The 25,093-nt window shown below is 35.0% G+C and overlaps 1 protein-coding gene across 1 annotated transcript; it reads right to left on the bottom strand.

Moving 5' to 3' along the window:
- On the bottom strand, window positions 1-24,269 carry ZNF569 (zinc finger protein 569). Its single transcript, XM_069457913.1, has 5 exons — window positions 24,104-24,269; window positions 16,592-16,649; window positions 12,034-12,160; window positions 11,203-11,298; window positions 1-3,264 (listed from the first exon to the last, which is right to left on the bottom strand). The coding sequence occupies exons 2-5, from the start codon at window positions 16,604-16,606 to the stop codon at window positions 1,442-1,444; spliced, it is 2,061 nt and encodes a 686-aa protein (XP_069314014.1). The 5' UTR covers window positions 16,607-16,649; window positions 24,104-24,269; the 3' UTR covers window positions 1-1,441.
- Window positions 24,270-25,093: the final 824 nt, after the last annotated feature.

Genomic DNA, 25,093 nt, shown 5'->3' with positions numbered 1-25,093 from the left:
TTTGCTTTCATTCTTTTATTAAATAAATATTACAGGTAAATATAACAACTCCAAGCAAATCTTTCCTGCATCCCAAAAGGCATCCAATGTCATATATGGATCAATGACCAATACACAGTACTGTTCTTTGCACCATCTTATTAAATTATACAAATCTCATACAATGTTTCATTGTGCATTTTGTTTTTCTCTCAATATTATATACTGTAATCTATCCACGTAACTGTATGTAAATTTTGTGTCTTCTCTCTAAATACTGTATTCTATCAAAGAAAAAAATCACATTGTATTGATCTATGCCTCTATTGATGGAAATTTGTTATATCCAACTTAGACAAACCATGATGCTGTGAACAGTTACATGTATCTCTTTGCACACATATGTGGGTGCCTATGAGGCCAAAACATCAAAATAGAATTGATTGTTCCATGTTTACATGTTTTTAAGGAAATCCGTTACTCTAATAGATATATTCTATTTTCATCATAGTGTGAGAATTTTGCTTTTGATACTCTGGTCATCAATCTATTTGGATCTTATTTTTGTATATGGTATAAGGTAGAAAATTAACTTTTTTCTCATATGGGCCTTTCATTTATTGACTATGCCACTAATTCCACAATGATTTCAATAGTATTATGACACACAAAATTCCAATATCTTCTTGGATTTTTGTATCAATCCTCAATATTTATTGTTTCTACTGATTAATTTATTCCCTCTATAACATAGTTTAAATGACATCTTTAAATAAGTATATGATGATATATAATAGAGTGTGTCTTCCCTATTTGCTTTTTCAAATTTGTTTCAGCTATTTTTGTCCTCTACTTTTCCATAAAAAATTTTTGAATCAGTTTGTGAAGTTCCTTAAAATATAACTGATGTAAATTTTAAATGTAAGTAGAATAAACTTACAGAGTTGGGAGAGAACTTACATTTTTACAAAGTCAAGTCTTTTGGGACATAATGTTCTTCTGTGCCTTTCAAGATATTTTATAATTTTATATATATGTCTCATAAATCATTGTGTTTATTCTTAGATATTTTCTATCTACATATTTTCCAATTAATTTTTTGTATAAAAGGTTATTTTTAGAGTTCCTCTTTTTTTCCAATCTTCTTTTTCTTGCTTAAGACATTGGCTGAGAGTTCAACTATTATGCTGATATGCTGATAGCAGACATCTTGTTTCAGATTTTAATGAAATTCTTATTAAATATTATGGATAAGTAAAATGTCTGCTTAAGGTTTTAGATAATCAGCTTTTTCATTATGCAATTTGTCAACCTGGTAAGAATTCTGTTTCGTAAGTTTGTGACTTCTTCAGACGGCTTTCCCACATTCATAGTTTTCTGCTCTAGAACCATTTGTGTAATGTGCAATGAGGTGTTAATTCCTTGCAAAGGCTTTCCCATATTCACAATGTTCATAGGATTTCTAATGAGTGTGAATTCTCTGGTGTCTAACAAGGTGTGACTTTTGGCTGAAAGCCTTGCCACATTCATTACAGTGATAAGGCTTTTCACCTGTATGTTTTCTCATATGAAGAGTAAGAGATGAGATTTGAGAGAATGCTTTTCCACACTTACTACAGTCAAAGGGTTTCTCACCTGTATGGCCTCGTATATGTATAGTAAGGGATGAGCTTTGAGAGAAGGCTTTTCCACATTTATTACATTCATAGGGTTTCTCACCTGTATGACCTCTCATGTGCACAATAAGGGAAGTTCTTTGAGAGAAGGCTTTTCCACATTCATTACATACATAGGGCTTCTCACCTGTATGACTTCTCATATGTAAATTAAGCAGTGAGCACTGAGAGAAGGCTTTTCCACATTTATCACATTCATAAGGCTTTTCCCCTGTGTGACTTCTCAAATGAAGAGTAAGGGATGCAATTTGAGAGAAGGCTTTACCACACTCATTACAATCGTAAGGTTTCTCTCCAGTATGAACTTTCTGATGTGTAATAAAATTTTGCTTTTGGCTGAAGGCTTTACCACATTCATTGCATTCATAGGGTTTTTCTCCAGAATGAATTTTTTCATGAGCAATGAGATTTGATTTCTGGCTAAAGGCTTTCCCACATTCCTTACATATATAGGGTTTTTCCCCAGTATGAATTCTCTGGTGTCTAACAAGATTTGACATCTGAATGAAAGCCTTCCCACATTCATTACATTCATAAGGTTTCTCTCTAGTATGAATTTTTTGGTGTGTAATGAAGTTTTTCTTATGGCTGAAGGCTTTTGTACATTCGTTACATTCGTAGGGTTTCTCACCAGTGTGGCTTCTCATATGTACAGTAAGGGCTGAGCTTTGAGAGAAGGCTTTTCCACACTCATTACATTCATAAGGTTTCTCACCTGTATGAATTCGAACATGTATAATAAGCATGGAAAACTGAGAGAAGGCTTTCCCACATTTATCACATTTATAAGGTTTTTCCCCTGTATGACTTCTCATATGAAGAGCAAGGGATGCAATTCGAGGAAAGGCCTTACCACATTCATTGCATGCATAAGGTTTCTCTCCAGTATGAACTTTCTGATGTGCAATGAGGCTTTGTTTCTGGCTGAATGCTTTTCCACATTCATTACATTCATAAGGTTTCTCTCCAGTATGAATTTTTTCATGATCAATGAGATTTGATTTCTGGCTGAAGGATTTCCCACATTCCTTACATGCATATGGTTTCTCTCCAGTATGAATTCTTTGATGTCTAAGGAGATTTGACATTTTAATGAAAGCTTTCCCACATTCATTACATTCAAAAGACTGCTCCTGACTGTGAATTTCATAATGTTTAATGAGTTTCTCTTTGTGGCTGAAGGCTTTTCTACAGTTATTACATTCATAGGGCTTCTCTCCAGTATGAATTCTCAGGTGTCTGATGAGGTCCAATGTTTGATTGAAGCCTTTGCCACAATGATTACACTTAAAGGGGGTTATTCCAAGATGGGATGAGCTATTACCATATGATTTCACAGGTTCAATATATTCACAACGTTTCTTTCTTATAAGGCATTCCACATTATTATGGCAGTCAAAATTATGTTCTAAACACTTTCCAAATAAGTCATATTCATAGAGATTGTGTCCAGAAGGAACAAAATCTGAGTTCAGAGGAAATACATTTGCAAATTTCTTATGACATTTATTGACTTTTTCTTCAGTCAGTGTTTTCTTGAATTTACCTTCAACTTGTCTCAAAAGACTGTTCTGGTTTTTCTGATTCTCATCAATTCCCCATATTTCTCCTAAAATGGAATGCAAACAAATGTCACTTGTGAACCTTTTTCCAATATTGTAAAACCAAGAAAATTAAAAAAAATATATTCTATTATGTGATTGATTCTTGCTTTAAGACCTACTCTCCCATTATTAAACATATTTCAAATGTATGTATCTCCTATCTCCTAATTTTTCAGAAGGAAATTCCAGGAAAGGAAATATGAGTAGAGGCAGATATTTATAAATACAAATAGGTTTGATTGCTTTTGAAAGGGATCTGAAAGACGAAAAACAACTATTAGATAAATGCAGCATAACTTTTAGGGAGATGCAGAATGTACAAATAGAGTAAGAAATAATGGCACAGAAAAAAAAATGTAAAGTTAAAACATCATAAGATCATTTTGCAGTACTCTATTGAAATACATTTTTATAAACTGACGCGAATACTTTTCTGAAAAATGCAAATTACCAACACTGACTCTAGAAATGCAGAAAACTTATCTAGACAAATTTCTATAAAATGAACAGAAAAATATAAAAAGCAACTCCCTAAAACTAAATAAAAAGACCCAAAGAGATTCACATGGGAATACCAATAAAGATATAAAGAACAACTCACATTGTACAAAATGCTACAAAAGAAAAAAGAAAGGAGAATATTTTTTGTTTGAAACAAACATAATATTAACACCAAAACCTGAAAAACAGGACACACCAAAAAAGTAAACTATCCACCAATTTCATTTACCCAATGAAAATAATCAATGTAAAACATCAAAATGACCCAGAAGAAAAAAAGTGTCCCAGAAGCACAGTAAATATACCTGAGTAGATTTTTTCCAGGAATATGTTTTAAAATTAGAAAATATATTATATAAAAGGAAATACATTAATAGGTAAAAAATTAAAAATCAAGCAATCATTTCCATAGATATTAAAAAGATGAAAAAACTCAATATCTATTTTCATTTAAAAATCCTTTATAAAATAGGAATGGGCAAACACTCACTTAACTTGAGAATGAAGTACAGTACAAACCAAACACCAGCACTATACTTAATGAGAAAAATCCAGAAACATTCACATTAAAGTCAGGAATAAGAGAAGACGAGTACTATCACTGCTATTATTACAGTATAGTGCAATTAAATGAAAGAAATCAGAAGAATAAAAAATTGGAAAAGAAAGATAAAATTAACATTTGTCAACAATAAAACTGTTTAACTGAAAAATCAAGTCACTAGGCCTTAGTCAGCAGCCCTAGTAAACTAAGACAAAAGGCATAACACATTTTGGAAAACAACATTCAGCAGCATAAAGACGGCATTCACAAGTTAATCAATCAATTTAAAGTTGTTTCAATAAAAATGTTTGAAAATACAAGTAATAATGCAAAGGAAAATGACACTAGGGTTGTCATCATGGAGGGGAAATGAGTAAGAGAAGAAGAATTACTTTTCAACTTAAAAAATTTGTGCTATGAGCAGCATGTGTTATATATTCAAAAATGTAAACATATAAAATTGTTCTAAACACCGTAGTAATCAACAAAATGAGAAAAAATAATGGGAAGGTAAAAACTGGATGAAAGGATTGGAACATAAGACTGGAGGTGCCCACCTAGGTTGACTGGATAGAGAGCAAATATACTGAGCAGAGGAAGAAAAACAGTAAGAAATTGAAGTTAAATATTGCATAATAAATACATGAGTTTATCTCTGATTCCACCCAAAATCACACTAATAACTTTAAAAAGTATAAACTAACAAAGACAAAGACCCTAAGAGATAACAATAGACAATAGATGTAAACATAATTGTAGCAGATGGAAGAAAATTAAGGACTATTACATGACACAAAAACCGAGAAAGCTGAAACCCAAGTGCCTGCAGAGGAAGATGTCAAAAAACAAAACCCAATTCCTACTATATAACTAAAGAAAGGCTCAGGAATTAGAGAAATCATGTACCATGAAAGGTGGGAATGATGGAGGGGTTAAAAATAAGAGAAAGATTGGAAGTCTATATGGCAGACAGATGCCTGCATTGTACAATGAGGTGCGTATCACTCCTCTACTTTAGAGGAGATGGGACACTCCTCTCTTGTTCTGGAGTAATGGAACCAGAGAGGTTCTAGAGTCAGGGACACCAGACAGAAGTGACAAGGAACTGTCTCAAACATCGGGAGAATAAGTGAAAGTCTACATAATTAAGGAGGAAACATGAAGTCTCTTATTGCTGCTTACCTCCAATGAGAAAAATGGAGATTTTTCTCCCTTTCTGTGAGATTGAGAATAAAGTGAGGGAAAAATTCCTGTGAAGCTGTCCTGTAAACAGGTAAAGTTAGAGACTTGGTTGCAGGTTATATATGTAGAGAAGGCAGCATGCTAAGCTCTTTGGTCATTTCAGCTATAGTGAAAAAGAGAAGAACAATTAAGCAAAAGATGGTGAGGGAGAAGGTAACATCCGAGTCATCACTGTACATCAAACAGAAGTGGAAGAGAATTTCAAAGGCAAGATCAAAATATCAAATGTGACTATAAAGACTCGATGTTTCAAGATGGTGGATTTTAAAAGTCTGTGGTATCTTTTCCTTGCTATAAACAAGGAGAATGAAAAGTCATTGATTCTTCAATGATCTGAGGAGATAGCTGTAAACCCACTTATAAGAAATACAATGAAGACTAGAACACAGGAAGAACGATTTCAAGAGAAGACAGCTGTTCGTGCTGATTTGAGAAGAGCAAGCAGTTGACAGTGTCAAAATAGATATCATACCTTGAAGGTCAGAATTAATTAACCAATGCTTACAATGTTAAAATTTGGGAGTGTAGAGTGGTTACAAAATACTTGATATCCTAAGATGTCTGAGAAGCCAGATCTGAACAGGGAAACACTACAACATATGTTGCTTTAGGAAGAACTCTGTTGGGGTAGGTAAGGATGTAAGATTCAGAGCCATGCAATTTTATAGCCGGCATAAAATTCTCACTTGCGGCTGCAGATCCTTTTTGGATGAGAAGCAATAAAGCCTAAACATACTTAGATATGCACAACCATAAAGAACAAAGGGCTTCAATATGAAGTATGGATGCATTTCTATGTCAAGGGTTGGCAAACTTTCTTAAAGTGTTAGTAAATATTTTAGGCTTTGTGTGTTATATAGTCTTTGCAGCAACTACTCAACTTTGCCACTGTAATATGAAAGTCGTTATAGACAAGATGTAAATGATTAGGTATGGCTGTGTTCCAACAAAATTTTATTTACAAAAACAAGTGGCTGGCCTACAGGGCATACTTTGTTGACCTCTTCTCTATATTACAGCATTCCTTTTCCTTCCCCAACATTAACTTTCTTAAAACAGCAGGTCAAAAAAAATTATCCTCAGTCAAAAATGAGAAGTTGGAATCAGATTTATAAAAAACTGTTATAAGAGAAAAAAGTAAAGAAACATGATGTAAAGAAAGCAGGCAAAAATACAAACTAAAAAATTTATGACACATAGATGATAATCTTGACTAAATGTAATGCAATGAATTTGAAAAAACTTAATGAAAATAAAATCTATAAATCAAGAGCTCAAAATAGAAACATAGGCATACCTTATCTGAAATATTGTGGATTTGGTTCCAGACCACCACAATAAAGTGAGTACCACTATCAAGCAAGTCATACAAATTTTTTGGTTTCCCAGTGCATACATGTTATATTTACAATATACTGTAGTCTATTAAGTTTACAGTACCATTATGTCTAAAAATACTTTATTGCTAAAAAATGCTAATGACCATCTGAGCAGTCAGCAAGTAGTAATCTTTTTGCCGATGTAGGGTCTTGCCTGAATGTTTATGGCTGCTGACTGATCAAGGTGGTGGTTACTGAAGTTTGGGGTGGTTGTGGCAATTTTTTACAATAAGACAACAATGAAGTTTGCTACATCAATTGACTTTCCTTTCATGGAAGATTTCTCTGTAGCATGTGATGCTGTTTGATAGCATTTTACCCACAGAACTTTTTTTCAAAATTGGAGTCAGTCTTCTCAAACTCCACCACTACAGGTTTATGAAATATTCTAAATTCTTTGTTGTCATTTCATCAATGTTCACAGAATCTTCCCTGGGAGTAGATCCCATCTCAAGAAATGACTTTCTTTGTTCATCCATAAGAAAAAACTTGTCATCCATTCAAATTTTATCATGAAAATGCAGAATTCAGTCACATATTTAGGCTCTACTTCTAGTTCTAGTTCTCTTGCTATTTCCACCATATCTGCAATTACTTCCTCCACTGAAGTCTTGAACCCCTAGTGTCATCCATCAGGGCTGGAATCAACTTCTTCCAAACTCCTTTTAATATTAGTATTTTGACCTCCTCCCATGAGTCAGAAATGTTCTTAATGACATCTAGAATGGTGAATGCTTCTCAGAAGGTTTCTAATTTACTTTTCCCAGATCCATCAGAGGAATCACTATCAATGGCAGTTATGTAGTCTTACAAAATGTATTTCTTAAATAACACTTGAAAGTTGAAATTACTCCTTTGTTCCATGGACTGCAAAATGGATGTTGTATTCACAGGCATGGAAACAACATTAATCTCCTTGTACATCTCCATCAGAGTTCTTGAGTGACTAGATTCAGTGTCAATAAGCAATAATATTTTGAAAGAAATCTTTTTTTCTTAGTGATATATCTCAATAGTGGGCTTAAAATATTCAGGAAACTATGCTGTAAACAGATACACTGCCATCTAGGCTTTGTTGTCCCATTTATAGGACAGGTAGAGTAGATTTAGCATAATTCTTAGGGACCCTAGAATTTTCAGAATGGTAAATGAGCACTGGCTTCAACTTAGTCACCAGCTGTATGAGCCACTAACAAGAGAGTCAGCCTGTCCTTTGAACCTTTGAAGCCAGGCATTGACTTTTCCTCTCTGGCTATGAAAGGCCTAGGTGGCATCTTATTCCAATAGAAGGCTGTTTCATCTACATTAACAATCTTTTGTTTAGAATAGCTACCTTCATCAGTCATCTTAGATATCATCTGGATAACTTTCTGCAGCTTCTACATCAGCACTTGGCTGGCTGCTTCACCTAGCACTTTTATATTAGGGAAACAGCTTCTTTCCCTAAACCTCAAAAACCAACCTCTGCTAGCTTCAAACTTTTCTTCTACAGCTTCCTCACCTCTCTCAGCCTTCATAGAATTGAATAGTTAGGTCCTTGCTCTGCATTATGCTTCGGTTTAAGGGAATGTTGTAGTTGGTTTTATCTTCTGTCCATACCACTAAAACTTTCTCCATATTAGCAATAAGGCTGTTTCATTTTCTTATTGTGCATGCGTTCACTAAAGCAGCACTTTTAATTTCCTTCAAGAACTTGTTCTTTGCATTCACAACTTGGCTAACTGGTGCAAAAGGCCTAGCTTTTGGCTTATCTTGGCTTTTGACATGTGTTCCTCACTAAGCTTAATCATTTCTAGCTGTTAATTTAAAGTCAGAGATTTGCATCTCTTCCTTTCACTTGAACATTTAGAGACAGAGGTAAGATTATTATTTGGCCTAATTTCAATATTGTTGTGTGTCAGGGGATAGGGAAGCACGCGGAGAGGGAAAGAAACAGGGGAATGGCCCATCAGTGGAGCAGTCAGAACACATACATTTATTAAGTTTGCCATTTCATATGTATACAGTTTGTGGCACCTCAAAACAATAATAGTAGGAACATCAAAGATCACTGATCACAGATAACCATAACAGGTATAACAATAACAATACAATGACAATGTTTGAAATATTGCAAGAATTACAAAACTGTGACACGGAGACACAAAGTGAGCACATGTTGTTGGAAAAATGGTGCCAATAGATGTTAGATGCAAGGTTGCCACAAACCTTCAATTTGTAAAAAAAATGCAATATCTACAAAACACAATAAAACAAAGTACAATAAAATGAGGTATGCCTGTATCAATGGATGAGGAAGAAACAATATGAAAACAGAAATGGGTAAAAAGTTTACCAGCAGAACCAAGGAAATAATTGAAAGAGAAAAATAAAACCACCACAGAAATGAAGAATACTATTGCATGGGGGGAGAACTAGGACTTTCATTACTGGAATTATAGTACAGTAACCTCACCATTGCAGAACAAAATAATGGATAAAACAGATATTCTAATGCATTGCTGGGCTTATAGGAAGTAGCATATATCTCCAAGAACATCTCTCCACCCACTTATCCCACACAAAAAAATGAACAAAACAAAAACAACTAGTAGCTAAAACTAGAGAACACTATGAACAATTTCACACAACAAGTTTGAAAACACATATAAAACAAATTCTTAAATATAACAGATGACCTTGGGACATCAACATGGCAAATTTTTACAGATACAGAGGAAATTTAAATATTCATGAGAATTACTTGGTCAACTCTGTGAAAATTAATTTGAAAACTAAGATTAAGTGGATAATCTCCTGGAAAAATATAACCTGTTGCAAAAAAGTAATGCCAAAAGAGACAAAAATATCTACATAGAACAGTTATAAAAGAAACAATGAAAACAGTTGTCAAGGAAACTTCCCTCAAAAATCCACAAGGTCTAAATAGTTCAATAGGCAATATCTACCAAATTTTTAAGGGAGTTATAACACCAATGCTATATAAGTGTTCTAGAACATGAAGGAAAGCTTCCAAATTCTATTTATGAAACAAGCATAATATTTCCATCATAGCCTTAAAAAGTTAAAACAATTATTTAAATTCATAGCAAACATGAGAAGATGAGTCATCATTAAGAAATATGTAAATATAATTCACCAATATATATAAAAGGAAAAAAATTATATGATAATATATAGGAAAAGATTGTTTCAACTACATGAACATTAAAAAAAAGTCAAGATGGCAAAAAGTACTTCAAAAAGGAATTACTTCTTTGGGAAAAAATACACGAAAAACATATGGCAGGTAAAAGGCCAATCACCTTAATGTGCTGAGTTCATACAAATTAAAGACTTGATACAAAAAAAGGCAAAAGAAAAAAACTGTTCATAAAAAAAGAAATATAGATTTTAAACATATGAAAAGATGCTTGCTTTCACTCAAAGGAAATGTTAATTCAAACTATAATTGGTTATAATTTTTCAGCTATCATATTGGCAAAGATTTAAAAACATGCTAATAGACTATGTTGATAAAAATATAAATTATTACAGTCTCCTTAGAGGGAAAAAATGATTTTATCAAATTAGAAATACATGTATAAATGCATATGCATGTAATATGTATACATGCATGTCTATATGTATGTGTATGTATGTATATACACATATATCACACATACACATGCATATATACATGACAAATATAGCAGAAAATGGGAGCTAACAAAAAAATCAGCACTTATGTAAAACTTTTATTGAAGTAAAAGGGTGGTAGTGATTACTGAAGTATGAGAGCAAAAGCTAAAAATACAGTGGGAAGTGTGACTATGGGTATAAAATATAATGCTAAGGCATTTAGAACGGAAGAAAAAAAGAGAAAGTAGAAAGTAAAGGACTAGAAATATCAACAGGTTTATTTGAACAACTGCAAATCCATGAATGTCTGTATGCAAAAGGAAAGGATCCTGTGTATAAAGGTGGGTGGAGAGACTGAACATGCTAATAATAGAATGATTATCAAAGGAAGGCTGAAAACTAATAAAGAAAAGTTGGTACCTAGAACATAGGTAAGAAAGCCAATCAGACCTCTAAATTTTGAGGAAAGAAGTTAAGAATGGTATTTAGAAGTGACATATTAGGCATATAAAGAGTTCACACCAATTGTCACGATAGAAGTCTATAGCCTTCAGGAAAATACATTTTAAGAACATCTCAGAGGGATCAACTACTCATTGACTAACCATTAATAGGGTCCTGACCCCTCCTTACCTGTCAGTTTCCCTCTCACTAACCTGGACAGTGTCTCCTTAATACTTCTTCCTCCAGCACCCATGGTTCTTCTTCTTGCTCCAATTTGAAAATCACATCAGGTTTGGTGAATGGACAGCCTGTCAAAGAGAAGTAACACAGATTTGGGCAAATGTACTAGGAACAAAGATCCACCCAAGAATTGAGGCTGCATAAGGGAAATCAGGCTTTCCGAAGGACAAGAAAATGTGGCTTCCTGGGATGCTGCCCACTGAAATATAACCAAGGATGACCATTTGCTCTGAGAGCTGCAGCATGGACATGCACGTGAGCAGTGTTGTTGTACACTGAAGACTTTCCTTCTTTTTAAAGCTGAATAGTATTCCATTCTATGTACATATCACGTTTTCTTTATCCATTCATCTGTCCATGGTCATTGACATTGTTTCCATATCTTGGCTATTGCAAATGGTGCTGCATTGAACACAGTAGTGCTACTATCTCTTCAAGATCCTAATTTCAATGATTTTGGATATATACCCAGCAATGGGCATGATGGATCATGTAGCAGTTCTATTTTATTTTTTGAGGAAACTCCATACTGTTTTCTGTACTGGCTGCACCATTTTACATTCCCATTAACAGTGTGCAAGAGTTCCAATTTCTCCACATCCACACCAACATTTGTCTTTTTTTTTTTTTTTTGGTAATAGCCATCTTGACAGCTGTGAGCTGCAGCATGGATGTTCACGTGAGCAGAGGCCTCTCAAGGCTAAACTCACTCTAGCATTTAAAAGTTCCACACATTTCAGAAACACTGAAGAAAAAATGTACTTTATTTCCAGAGTTTGAATTATATAGTAAATTACTCTTACCTACTGTGATTAAGTTGTTATAGTTTTCTAGCATTACATTTCGATACAGGTTCCTCTGAGCAGGATCCAATTGCTTCCACTCCTCCTGGGTAAAGTCGATAGCCACATCTTTGAATGTCACTGTTTCCTGTAACGACACACTCCTATTCAATCTGAAGTTATCCATCTTAATTGATGTGGACAAAACATACAGAACCTTGTTCTGATATTACTCAGAAGTTGTCAAAAAACTTTACCTGGTTTTATTATTTTCTAAAAAAAGAAAAACATCATATTAGCAACATTCTGTCAATTTATATTCATTCACTAATTTAGCAAGCATATATCTTTAATAACTACCATGGGTTAGAGAGGAGATCTTGGGCCCCAATTTATACTGAGTGTAAAAGAAAGAGAAAAATAAAACTTGACTCAGGTTAATTGGTTTGAGAACTCACAAGATAACAAAGGCAGGAAAAAATGAAAGCAGGATTTGGACAGAAGCAGAAACAGGGACAGAATGATAGGCAAAATTTGAAGTACGGCAGGACATCCAACTAAAGATATCCATTGATGTAGCAATTGGACATACTGTTCATGAGAGCAAGAGAAATCTACACTGGAGGTGAGGATTTATTGATCATTAGCCTACAGTATATATCTACAGCCATGAAAATGGGATTTGACTGCTCATAGAGCTTACATATATAGATAAAAGAGGGCTAAAGATGGGAAACCTACAGATAAGAAAGTAAAGAGGCCTTGATAGAGATTTATTTTTTATTGGTCAAAATTAGAATTATAACTGGAACTATATATGAAGAAAGCTATAGAAAGAGTTTCAGAAATGAGAAACTGGTGAAAAATTTCTTGAAAGCAATGAGATTTGAATATGGAAATCTAAGACACCATTATGAGTTCAAAACTGAAATGTCCAAAAGAATATGAACATAAGAAAAAATCGTCAACAGCACTGGAAAAATGGGAGAAATCCATATTTCCTATTTTTGAGGAATTTCTGACAGAGATGTGATAAGATAAAAGGAAGTCTCCAATAGTTAATTCACAATTAATGTTTCCAAGAATTTATTTCTAGGTCCTAAAAGGATCCCATGAACATGAACATCCATTAACACTAAGGGTTCAGAAAAAGCTGTGGGACTGATGGTAGATATGTCTTGGAACCCTTTCCTGCTGAAGATCATGGCAGTTGAAATAAACAAGAAGCCAAAGGCAAAGTGTCAGGCAAAAAAAAAATCCCTGAAATCCAGTGGGGTTTTAAGGTTTTCCCTTACCTGGGAGAAGATTAGAATAGCATGGATGAACACTTGGCGGGAAAGTAGGGCTGAGGAGAAAACCTGATGTGATAAGCTGACCCTGGTTTCACCAATCACAGGGAAGGACATTAGCACATAAGATACATTCTTCCTGGGACTACCTCAGTCTCAGATTTTTCCTCAGGAAGCTGTATTTTCCTCAGGAAGTCAGATCATTAAACTAGCAAATAAATTTTAGAAACCAACATGAAAGATTTTGCAAGAAAATCCTAATTGCACACAGCTCAAGAGTGAGAGAATCCAAAAGGAAATCATTAAAATAAATGTGAAGAAAATGCTTAAGAAAAATAATTTAGTAAATGTGAATGCAGAAATTATCTTAAAAATGAGAATTCTAGAAAGTATATACATAAATCTCCATATTTAAAAGACATTTTTAAGAATAAATAATGAATTAGGCAAATGTTTAATAAGTTTCATGAAGAAAAAGAAACATCCAAAATTAGGAAAAACTAGGCCGGGCGCGGTGGCTCACGCCTGTAATCCTAGCACTCTGGGAGGCCGAGGCGGGTGGATTGCTCAAGGTCAGGAGTTCGAGACCAGCCTGAGCGAGACCCCGTCTCTACTAAAAATGGAAAGACATTATATGGACAACTAAAAATCTATATAGAAAAAATTAGCCGGGCATAGTGGCGCATGCCTGTAGTCCCAGCTACTCGGGAGGCTGAGGCAGTAGGATCGCTTAAGCCGAGGAGTCTGAGGTTGCTGTGAGCTAAGCTGACGCCACGGCACTCACTCTAGCCTGGGCAACAAAGTGAGACTCTGTCTCAACAAAAAAAAAAAAAAAAAAAAAAAAAAAAAAAACAAAATTAGGAAAAACTATTAAAAACAAGCTGACAGTTAAAACAGTATGTATCTGTGCCTGAAATTTTAAAATCACAATGAAATGAATAATTTAAAAGGAAACCTAAAGCAAATATTGATTAAAAAAAAAAAAGGAGGCCGGGCGCGGTGGCTCACGCCTGTAATCCTAGCACTCTGGGAGGCCGAGGTGGGCGGATCGTTTGAGCTCAGGAGTTCGAGACCAGCCTGAGCAAGAGCGAGACCCCATCTCTACTAAAAATAGAAAGAAATTATATGGACAGCTAAAAATATATATATAGAAAAAATTAGCCGGGCATGGTGGTGCATGCCTGTAGTCCCAACTACTCAGGAGGCTGAGACAGGAGGATCCCTTGAGCTCAGGAGTTGAGGTTGCTGTGAGCTAGGCAGACGCCACGGCACTCACTCTAGCCTGGGCAACAAAGTGAGACTCTGTCTCAAAAAAAAAAAAAAAAAGGAAATCCCAAACAGTGCAATACTATTACAGAACTGTTACTCTTCTACTTCAATATCTATTCCTTATCTTCTCAACTTTTGGCCTGCTAAAATAGATATTTTATTTTATTGATACATATTATTTTATATACTTATGGGGTATATGTGATATTTTGATACATGCATAAAATGTGTAATAATCAAGTCAGGGAATTTAGGGTATTTGAAGTGTCCATCACTTTGATTGATTATTTATCATTTCCACGTGTTGGGAACACTTGAAGTCCTCTATTCTAGCCACTTTGAAATACACAATCTATTATTGTTAACAATATGCATTCTACTCTGCCATTGAATGATACAACTTATACTCTCTATCTGTTTGTACCCTTTCACCTACCTCTCTTCAACCCCTCGCTAACCCATCCACCCTTCCCAGCTTTTACTACCTATCATTCAACTCTCTACCTTTATGAGATCTGTAGGGGATGGGCCTAGAAGGATGGATGAATGGAAAGAATGTGAGCAGGTGAATGAAGGGTTAGGTGAAAACCTGCCCAAAGCTGCTTGTTTGCTGTGTAAAGGTCAGCTGAAAACAGTTGACCTGTATGGAAGTTGTTAAAGATGAACAAAAGGCCCTGACCCTTTGCACATGTCCTTGGAAATAAATCCAGGGAGTTTGCTGAGGAGGCCATTTTTTCCTTTAGACGTTGCTCTCTCCCTTTCTCTCTAAATACTGTGTGTTTCGAGTGATTATTCATTCCTTCACTACCAAGCTCAGGAGCAAAAAAGCAGCCACAACATGATCCCAGGTCATTATGATTTCTCCTATATTTTCTTCAAAAATTGTTATTGTTTTATGTTTTAAATTTAGATCTATAATACATTTTGAGGTAATTTTTGTATAAATTAGGAGATTTGTCAAGGTTTTCAGATATGGATGACTAGTTCCAACATTATTTGTTAAAAACATCATTCTTCATTAAATTGATTTTGCATCTTTGTTAAAAATCAAATGGCTATATTTGTGTGAGTCTGTTTTTGGGCTCTCTTCTTTTCCATTAATCTATCTTTCTTTCTCTTCACCTAACATACTGTCTTGACTACTCAGGGTTTCTCAGCCTCAGCACTATTGATATTTGGGGCTGGATAATTCCTCGTTGTGGTGAGCTACATTTTTGTACATTTTATACATTTATAGACATGTATACCTACCAGCCAAGTCAAAACACAGAACATTTTCAGCACTCTAGATTTCCTCATGCCTTTTCCTAGTAAACACCCTCTTGAGAGGTAACCACCATTCTGACTTCTATCACAATATATTAGTTTTTCCAGTTTTCCAACTTCATATAAATGGAACTATATGGTACATACTATTTTGTTTCTGGCTTCTTTCACTCTATGTTTGTGTGACCCATCCATGTTGTTATGTGTAGCCATTATCTTGTTCTTATTCACTGTTACGTAGTATTCCACCATGTGAAATGCTATAATTTATTCCTTTTTCTGTTAATCTTCATTTTGCGTTTTTTCCCCAATACTGGGCTATTTTGACAAATACTCTTTGTTTTATCCTTGATCAAAACAGACTATTAAACAAGCTAGGTTTATCAACTACAAGAAGTTACACTATAATGTTTTCATTGACCTAGGTACCAAAGAAAAGCTTATTTCGGTTAGGAAATTTTTTTATCTTTATATGAAAATTATTTAACAAATTTCTGCAGAAATTTCTGCTCTGGTTTGCTTTACCAATAAAAATGAAATTTTAAATTTGAAGCCCAACTTGAATCTTTCCAAATGAACGTGTTTCATACAAAAACCACATTTTAACTCTTCCCTAGTTTTGATCTTCCAACTTCATTTTCTCTGAAAATGTTTTCTGTAAATAGGCCTTTCTAATTTACTGTATGGCTTACTACAATACCCTTAAATTGCACCGTAGAATAAGGTAGGAAGCAAATACACTATTTAATATTTACCTGGGACTCAGTCATCTCCTCCTCTCTTTGAGAAGGGACAGGGTCTGAGGAGATACAACTGGGGAAGAGAATAAAAGTCATTAGAACAAGGTTATCTTGTAGTTTCAAAAACTTGCACCCACAAGGTAGATGAAAGGTCACTCTGCAGCAGAGTGATACTAGGATCCATCAAAAAGGACAAGAATATTCACACCACAGAGGTACTGATAGGTACAGGTATAAGGATGACTGCTTTGATCATGTGGAGCCTATGCGTAGGGTGGATAGGGATAGGAGTGCACATGTGAGAGATGCCCCATGAATTTATCAGTAGCTCTCTATCAGAAAATACATATAGTTTCATGAAAGCATACACCCAAGAAAATCATGAAACTGACAAAAACACTTAAAGCATTTTAATATATTGAGAAATTCAAAAAAGAAATAATTAAGTAGCAATTAAATAAGAATTTAATTTAAAAGCTGATATAATTATATTTTGAAGGAGGAGGGAAAATTTCTGTGGGTGAGTAATGTGTTATCATAGGTATTGATGTTAAAAGAATTAAATCCTTAATTTCAATAGTAAAAAAAAAAAATCTAAAACTGAAAAATGTTAAATAGTACCAGGATAAGCATATGATTTAGAAAAGCAGAATGAATACAAGTAGTTACAGTTAAGAGTTGAAACTGGGTCCCTTTAGGGACAGGAATTAGGAATGGTGGAATAAAAAGAAATAGGGTACAGTTGCTTATGAATATTATTATTATAAGCTTAACAGCACTATTTTATTTTTTAAAATAAATTCACAGTTTTGCCAAAAATACAAATTTAATGAAAAAAATACATACCATTGCAATAGATCTGAGTAATACTACAGTGGAGAAGGAACCCTTGATTATCATGTAATGTCTCTATCCCTGAAAATACTCCTTATCCTAAAATCTACTTTGTCTAATATTAAAATTGCTTTCTATCTTCCTTTTGGTCAGTATTTCTGTGGTATTTTTTCTCTATCATTCACTTTTTTTTTTTTTTTTTTTTTTAGACAGAGTCTCACTCTGTTGCCCAGGCTAGAGTGAGTGCCGTGGCGTTAGCCTAGCTCACAGCAACCTCAAACTCCTGAGCTCAAGCGATCCTCCTGTCTCAGCCTCCCGAGTAGCTGGGACTACAGGCATGCACCACCATGCCCGGCTAATTTTTTTTTTCTATATATATTTTTAGCTGTCCATATAATTTCTTTCTATTTTTAGTAGAGATGGGGTCTCGCTCTTGCTCAGGCTGGTCTCGAACTTCTGAGCTCAAACGATCCGCCCACCTCGGCCTCCCAGAGTGCTAGGATTACAGGCGTGAGCCACCGCGCCCGGCCTCTATCATTCACTTTTAATGTATCTATCTTTATATTTAAAATGCATTTCTTCTAGACAGCATTTAGATAGCTCTTTTATCCAGTGTAATGAGTTCTATCTTTATAACTGGTGTTTAGAACAATGATAATTAAATTGATTATTGATATGGTTGGATTAAGACCTATATCTTCCTAGTAGTATTCTGTTTACTCTTTGTTCCATTACCCTCCCCTTCTTCCTTGCTTTGGTTTAACTGAACATTTTTTATTATTCTATCTTATCTCTTCTATTGAATTATTGATACCACTTTTGAAAAAAATTAAAGGTTCCCCAAGGTCTCAAATATACATTTCTTATTTCTTATTAATCTGAGTTTACCTTCAAAAAAAGAGTACAACACTGCTTCACTTGCCGTAAGAGAACTTACAACACTATATTCCAAATTCCTCCCTCCCATCCTTATTGCTATACTTGTTATATATTTTACCGTGACCTGTGCCATAAACAAAACAGTTAAAATTTTTACTTTAGGCAATCATTTACCTTTTAGAGCAATTAAAAACAAGAAATTTAGGCCGGGTGCGGTGGCTCACGCCTGTAATCCTAGCACTCTGGGAGGCCGAGGTGGGAGGATCGCTCGAGGTCAAGAGTTCGAGACCAGCCTGAGCAAGAGCGAGACCCTGTCTCCACTAAAAATAGAAAGAAATGATCTGGACAGCTAAAATTATGTATATAGAAAAAATTAGCTGGGCATGGTGGCACATGCCTGTAGTCCCAGCTACTCAGGAGGCTAAGGCAGAAGGATTGCTTAAGCCCAGGAGTTTGGGGTTGCTGTGAGCTTGACGCCACGGCACTCTAACCCGGGCAAAAGAGCGAGACTCTGTCACAGAAAAAAAAAAAATAAGAAGAAATTTAAAATTTAAAAATTTAATTTCACCTTTATTTATTCCATTTCCAACTCTCTTCATTTCTCCGTGCAAATACAAATTTCTAAATGACATTATATTCTACCTAAAGAACTTCCTAAATTTAGCATTTCTTACAAGGAAGGTCTGCTGGAAATGAATTCTCCTAGTTTTGTCTGAGGAAGTCCTTATTCTTCTTTCATTTTAGATTTATTTTATTTCCCCAGAACACAACATGAAACATACCCTCTTAATCAATTTTTAAGTGCGTAATACATTATTGCTAACTATGAATACAATGTTGTACAGCAGCAGATCTCTAGAGTTTATTAATCTTGCTTAATTGAAACATTGCACTCACTGATTAGTAACTCCCCATCTTCCCCTCTCCCCAACCTCTGGCAACTACCATTCCACTCTTTGATTCTATGAATTTGACTAATTTAAATACTTCATATATGTGAAATCATGTAGTAGTTATCTTTCTGTGACTGGATTATTTCACTTAGCAAAATGTCCTCAAGTTTCATTTATGTTGTTGTACACTAAAGACTTTCCTTCTTTTTAAAGCTGAGTAGTATTCCATTCTATGTACATATCACGTTTTCTTTATCCATTCATCTGTCCATGAACATTGACATTGTTTCCATATCTTGGCTATTGCAAATAGTGCTGCAATGAACACAGTAGTGCTACTATCCCTTCAAGATCCTAATTTCAATGATTTTGAATATATACCCAGCAATGGGCATGATGGATCATGTAGCAGTTCTATTTTATTTTTTGAGGAAACTCCATACTGTTTTCTGTACTGGCTGCACCATTTTACATTCCCATTAACAGTGTGCAAGAGTTCCAATTTCTCCACATCCACGCCAACATTTATCTTTTTTTTTTTTTTTTTTGGTAATAGCCATCTTGACAGCTGTGAGGTGATATATCATTGTGGTTTTCATTAGTATTTTCCTTGATAATTAATGTTGTTGAGAACCTTTTCATATACCTGCTATTTGTATATATTCTTTATAGATATGTCTATTCAAGCCCTCAGCCCATTTTTTAGTTGGATTATTAGTTTTTGTTTTGTTTTGTTTACCATTGAGTTGTAGGGGTTCCTCATATATTTTGAATATTAACCCCTTTTCAGATATATGGTTTACAAACAATTTCTCCCTTTCCATAGGTTTACTTGTTTCTCTATAAATTGTTTCCTTTTCTCTGCAAAAGGTTTTTAGTTTGATGTAGTTCTACTTGTTTATTTTAGTTTTTCCTTCCTGTGCTTTTGAGGTCATATCCATGAATCATGGGCAAATCAATGTTTTACTCCGGGGTTTTGCCTGGGAGATTTACACTTTCAGGCCTAACGTTTAAGTCTTTGATCCATTTTTAGCTGATTTTTTTTGTGTATGGTGTAACATAAAGGCCCAACTTCATTCTTTTGCATGTGGATATATAACCAGTTTTCTCAACATCCTTGTTGAAGACTATCTTTCCCTACTGTGTATTCTTAGTACCCTTGTCAAAGACCAGTTGACTACAGATGTATAAATTTATGTCTGGACTCTCTATTCTGTTTCATTGGTCTATGTCTGTCTTTATGCCAGTACCATACTGTTTTCATTACCGTAGCTTTGTAATATATTTTGAAATCAGTAAGTGTGATGCCTTCAGCTTTGTCCTTTCTCAAGATTGATTTGGCTATTCATAGTTTTTTTGTGGTTACATATGAATACAAAGGATAGGCTCACTTTAAATCCATAAATACTAACATTAGGTGGTGCTGCCTGAAAATCATATTTCTCTATTCTCTGTTCCAATCTCCTAAGTGATTATTTTCTTTCTTTTTCTCTCTCCTCAAACCTCAGCACCTCCTCCAACAACCTCACTCTCAGCTGAGTCTCTTGCTTTCTACTTCAGAATAAAGTTGAAGCAATCAGAAGTTTCACAAGCTCTCACCAACACATCTTCCCTTCTACATCTACGTATCTGTGTTCAGGTACTTCTCTCTTCTTTCCTGTCACCACCATGGTCAAGCTCCAAGCTGAGGAAAATTCTGCCATTAGATCCTATTTGCTCTGGCTACCTAAGGACATGCTTATATTATCTCCTTCCTCTCCTGTATCATCAATTTTCTCTCTCTACTGGATCATTTCAATCAGTATATAACAGCATTTCTGTATACCTCTAAACTCCATCTAGCATTCCATTTCACTTCCATTTGGAGAAAAACATCTTCAAGACTTATCTAGACTTGATATTTCCAATTTTTCTTCTCTAGTTCTCTCTTTGGCCCCAAACTCCATTGAAACTGTTTTCAGGATCACCAGTGACTTCCATATTGCTAAATTCAATGTTTCTTTTTCAGTCACTTTTCTTGGCCCATCAGTAGCATCTGACACAGTTCTTGTTAAAACACATTCTTCCCTAGGTTTCCAGGATATCACGCTCACCTAGTTTTCCTCCAGCCTTTCTAGGTTGTCTCTGTCATTCTCTTTTGCTGATTCTTCCTTATTTCCCAGACATTGTAATGTCAGAGTGGCTTAGAGATCGGTCCTTTGCCTCCACCTTTTTCTATCTACCCTACCCTCTAAGTGATCTCATTCAACTTCATGGATTAAATACCATTTATATGCTGATAATTCCCAAATACATGTCTCCATCCCAGATCTTAGACCTCTCTTTTGAACTTCAGACTTATATATCCAACTGCTGACTTGGTACGTCCACTGGAATGTCAAATGGGCATCTCATACTTCACATACTATATTTCAAACTGAAATTTAGCTCTCTACATGCAAAATTTCAGTTTTTCCTACATTCTTTCCCTTCTCAGTTAATGATAATTCCATTCTTAAGTTACTCAAATAAAAAATATTATGTCATCTTATCATACCCACGCTCCACCTCAGTCTGTCAGCAAATCATGGCAGCTCTATCTTTAAATTATATCCAGTACATGATTCCTTCTCACCATTTTTACTATTCTGGTCCAGGTCACCAACATCTTTTCCCTAGATTGTAGCAATATAGTCATGCACTGCATAATAACATTTCAGTCAACAACAGACCACATATACAACGGTAGTCTCACAAGACTATAACAGAGCTAAAAAATCACTATTGCCTAGTGATGTCAAAGCCATCGCAATGTCATAGCACAATGCATTACTCATGTGTCTGTGGTGATGCTGGTGTAAATAAACCTATTCTGTTGCCAATAGTAAAAAGTATAGCATATACAATCGAGTACAGCAAATACTTGATAATAATAATAAACAGGCCGGTCGCGGTGGCTCACGCCTGTAATCCTAGCACTGTGGGAGGCCGAGGCGGGTGGATCGTTCGAGGTCAGGAGTTAGAGACCAGCCTGAGCAAGAGCAAGACCCCATCTCTACTAAAAAATGGAAAGAAATTATCTGGCCAACAAAAAATATATATAGAAAAAATTAGCCGGGCATCGTGGCACATGCCTGTAGTCCCAGCTACTCGGGAGGCTGAGGCAGGAGGATTGCTTGAGCCCAGGAGTTTGAGGTTGCTGTGAGCGAGGCTGACGCCACGGCACTCACTCTAGCCCAGGCAACAAAGAGAGACTCTGTCTCAAAAAAAAAAAATAATAATAATAATAAACAACTATGTTACTGTTTTATGTATTTACTATACTATATTTTTTAGTTATTTTAGAGTGTACTTCTTCCATTTATTAAAAAAAAAATTTGGCCAGGTATGGTGTAATCCTAGCACTTTGGTAGGCCAAGGCAGGAGGATCGCTTGAGCCTACAAGTTTGAGGTTGCAGTCAGCTAAGATGTAAGATGATGCCACTGCACTCTAGCCCGGGCAACAGAGTGAGACCCTGTCTCAAAAAAAAAAAAAAAAAGTTAACTATAAAACAGCCTCAGACAGGTCCTTCAGGAGCTATTCTAAAAGAAGGCATTGTTATCATAGGAGATGACAGCTCCATGTGTGTTATTGCCCCTGAAGACCTTTAGTGAAACAAGATGTAGAGGTGGAAGAATATTGATGATCCTGTCCCTGTGTAGGCAAAGGCTAATGTATGTGTTTATGTCTTAGTTTTTAACAAAAAGTATAAAAAAATTAAAATAGAAAAAAGCTGATAAAGATATAAAGAAAATATTTTTGTACAGGTGTACAATGTGTTTGTATTTAAGCTAAGTAGAGTCAAAAAGTTAAAAAAAATTTAAAAGTTTATAAAGTTAAAAGGTTGAAATAAGCTTATTTATTATTGAAGAAAGAAACATATTTTTTTATAAATTTAGCATAGCCTATACAGAATTTATAACATCTACAGCAGTGTACAGTTATGTTCTAGGCCTTCATATTCACTCACCACTCATTTGGTGTCTCAGAGCAACTTCCAGTCCTATAAGCTCTGTTCATAATAGGTGCTCTATGTACTTATTACGAACAGAGTACCATTTTTTATCTTTTATACAGAACTTTTACTGTACCTTTTCTGTGTTTAGATATGTTTAAATACACAAACACTTACCATTGTGTTACAGTTGCCTACAGTATCTAGTACAGTAACATGCTGCACAGGTCTGTAGCCTAGGAGCAACAGACTACACCATAAAGCCTAGGTGTGTAGTAGGCTATACTATTTAGATTTGTGTCAGTACACTCTATCATGCTCACACAGGGATAAAATTGTCCAACCACACATTTTTCAGAATGCATCCCAATTGTTACACAATCCTGACACAACTACTTTTCTAATTGGTCTCTCTGGTTCTTGCTTTGACCTCCTCCCCTTTCCCATTCTTTCTCCCATAATCCATTCTCATCAGAGCAGCCAAAGATATCCCCTTAAATTGTAAGCAAATAATATTACTCCCATGCTGAAAACTCTCCAGTAGCTTCCCATCTCACTCAGAGTAAAAGCCAAATTATTACTACAAGCCACAAAGCCCAACCTGATCTGCCTTCCTCCCCTCCACTCACTTTTCTTCTCTCATGTCCCACTACTCTCCCCAACATTTACTATATTTCAGCCACTCCAGCCTCTCATTTTAAGTCATGTTGCCACCTCACAACCTTTACAACTGTTGTTCTCTCTGCCTGGAATAATGTTCCCTCACTTACATATGTAACTAGCTCCTTTATTTCCTTCCTTTCTTTATTACTATCTTTTTAGGATGTCTTCCCTGGCAACTGCATCAAAAACTCTAACTCCCACCTCTAATTCTAAATATCCTCCTGCTTTACTTTTTCCCTTAGTATTTTTCACCATTTAATACATTTCATATTTAATTTACTTACCTTGTTTATTATCTGGCCCACAACAACGTAACTACCATGATAGCAGGGGGTTTGTCTCTTTTGTTCACTGCTATATCCCAAGCACCTAGGACTGTGCCTGTTGTATAGAGGGCATTCAATAAATGGCCAATCTATGAATAAATGAATCCTCAATACATGAAGAACTCTGGAAAAGAAATCTGAAAATAGAATACTACTTTAGAAAACATATAATTCACAAGAGATTTTTTAACATTCTTGACTTCAGTACTAATTAAACAACTGCAAATTTTTAAAAAAATTATTTTATTGCCATGAGGTTAACAAAGATTACTAATATTTATGATATCCATTGTTATCAAGGGTTTATGGATATAGGCAGTCTTATACTATGTCAATAATACCGTAGACTATTGGAACCTTACAGAACAGATACATTTAGGGAGCCTTTAATAAGAGCATACATTTTGACCTATCAATTCTACTTCTAGGAGCCTGCTCTCTCCTCCAAAAAATTAAGAAAAGTGTGTTATAACATGCACCAAATAGTTTTTGATAGACATACTGTTTATAATTGCAAGAATTTGAAAAGAACCAAATTACCCATCAACAGGGGTAAATGCATACTATGAAAAACTTTAAAACGATGGCACAGATTTGTAACTGTTTAAATGGAAAGATATTAATCATGTATTGTTAAATGAGAAAAGTAGGTTACAAAATTCTATGTATAGTGTGATTGCAATTTTAAAGCCATTGTATACATAAATAAGAACACATGAATGTACACGTATATTTTCAAAAAGGGAGGGGTGAAAAGATGAGAAGTAAATTTTGACAGTGGTTGCATGGCTGGTAGAATTATAAATGATCTTTGTTCTTTGAGCTTTTCTGTATTTTGTGATCTGAGGAGTGCAGTAGGGGGCAAGGAAAAGGAATTTAGTATGCACACAAAACAACGTGGCTAATATACAATAAAATTAAAAATAAATATTAACATTTCGGGGCTAC

This window comes from Eulemur rufifrons, chromosome 24, assembly GCF_041146395.1.
Source record: "Eulemur rufifrons isolate Redbay chromosome 24, OSU_ERuf_1, whole genome shotgun sequence".
NCBI lineage: Eukaryota > Metazoa > Chordata > Mammalia > Primates > Lemuridae > Eulemur > Eulemur rufifrons.
Note: the sequence above shows the minus strand (reverse complement) of the source record. Positions and strands in the feature narration are given on the sequence as shown.

Bases quoted from the DNA above. Each gene is read 5' to 3' on its own strand.
- ZNF569 (XM_069457913.1), bottom strand. The intron at 11,299-12,033 runs GTAAGAGTAATT...TCTCTTTGACAG, and splicing joins TAACAACTTAATCACAGTAG to GCTGTCCATTCACCAAACCT. The intron at 3,265-11,202 runs GTTAGTGAGAGG...ATTCCATTTTAG, and splicing joins ATTAAGGAGACACTGTCCAG to GAGAAATATGGGGAATTGAT.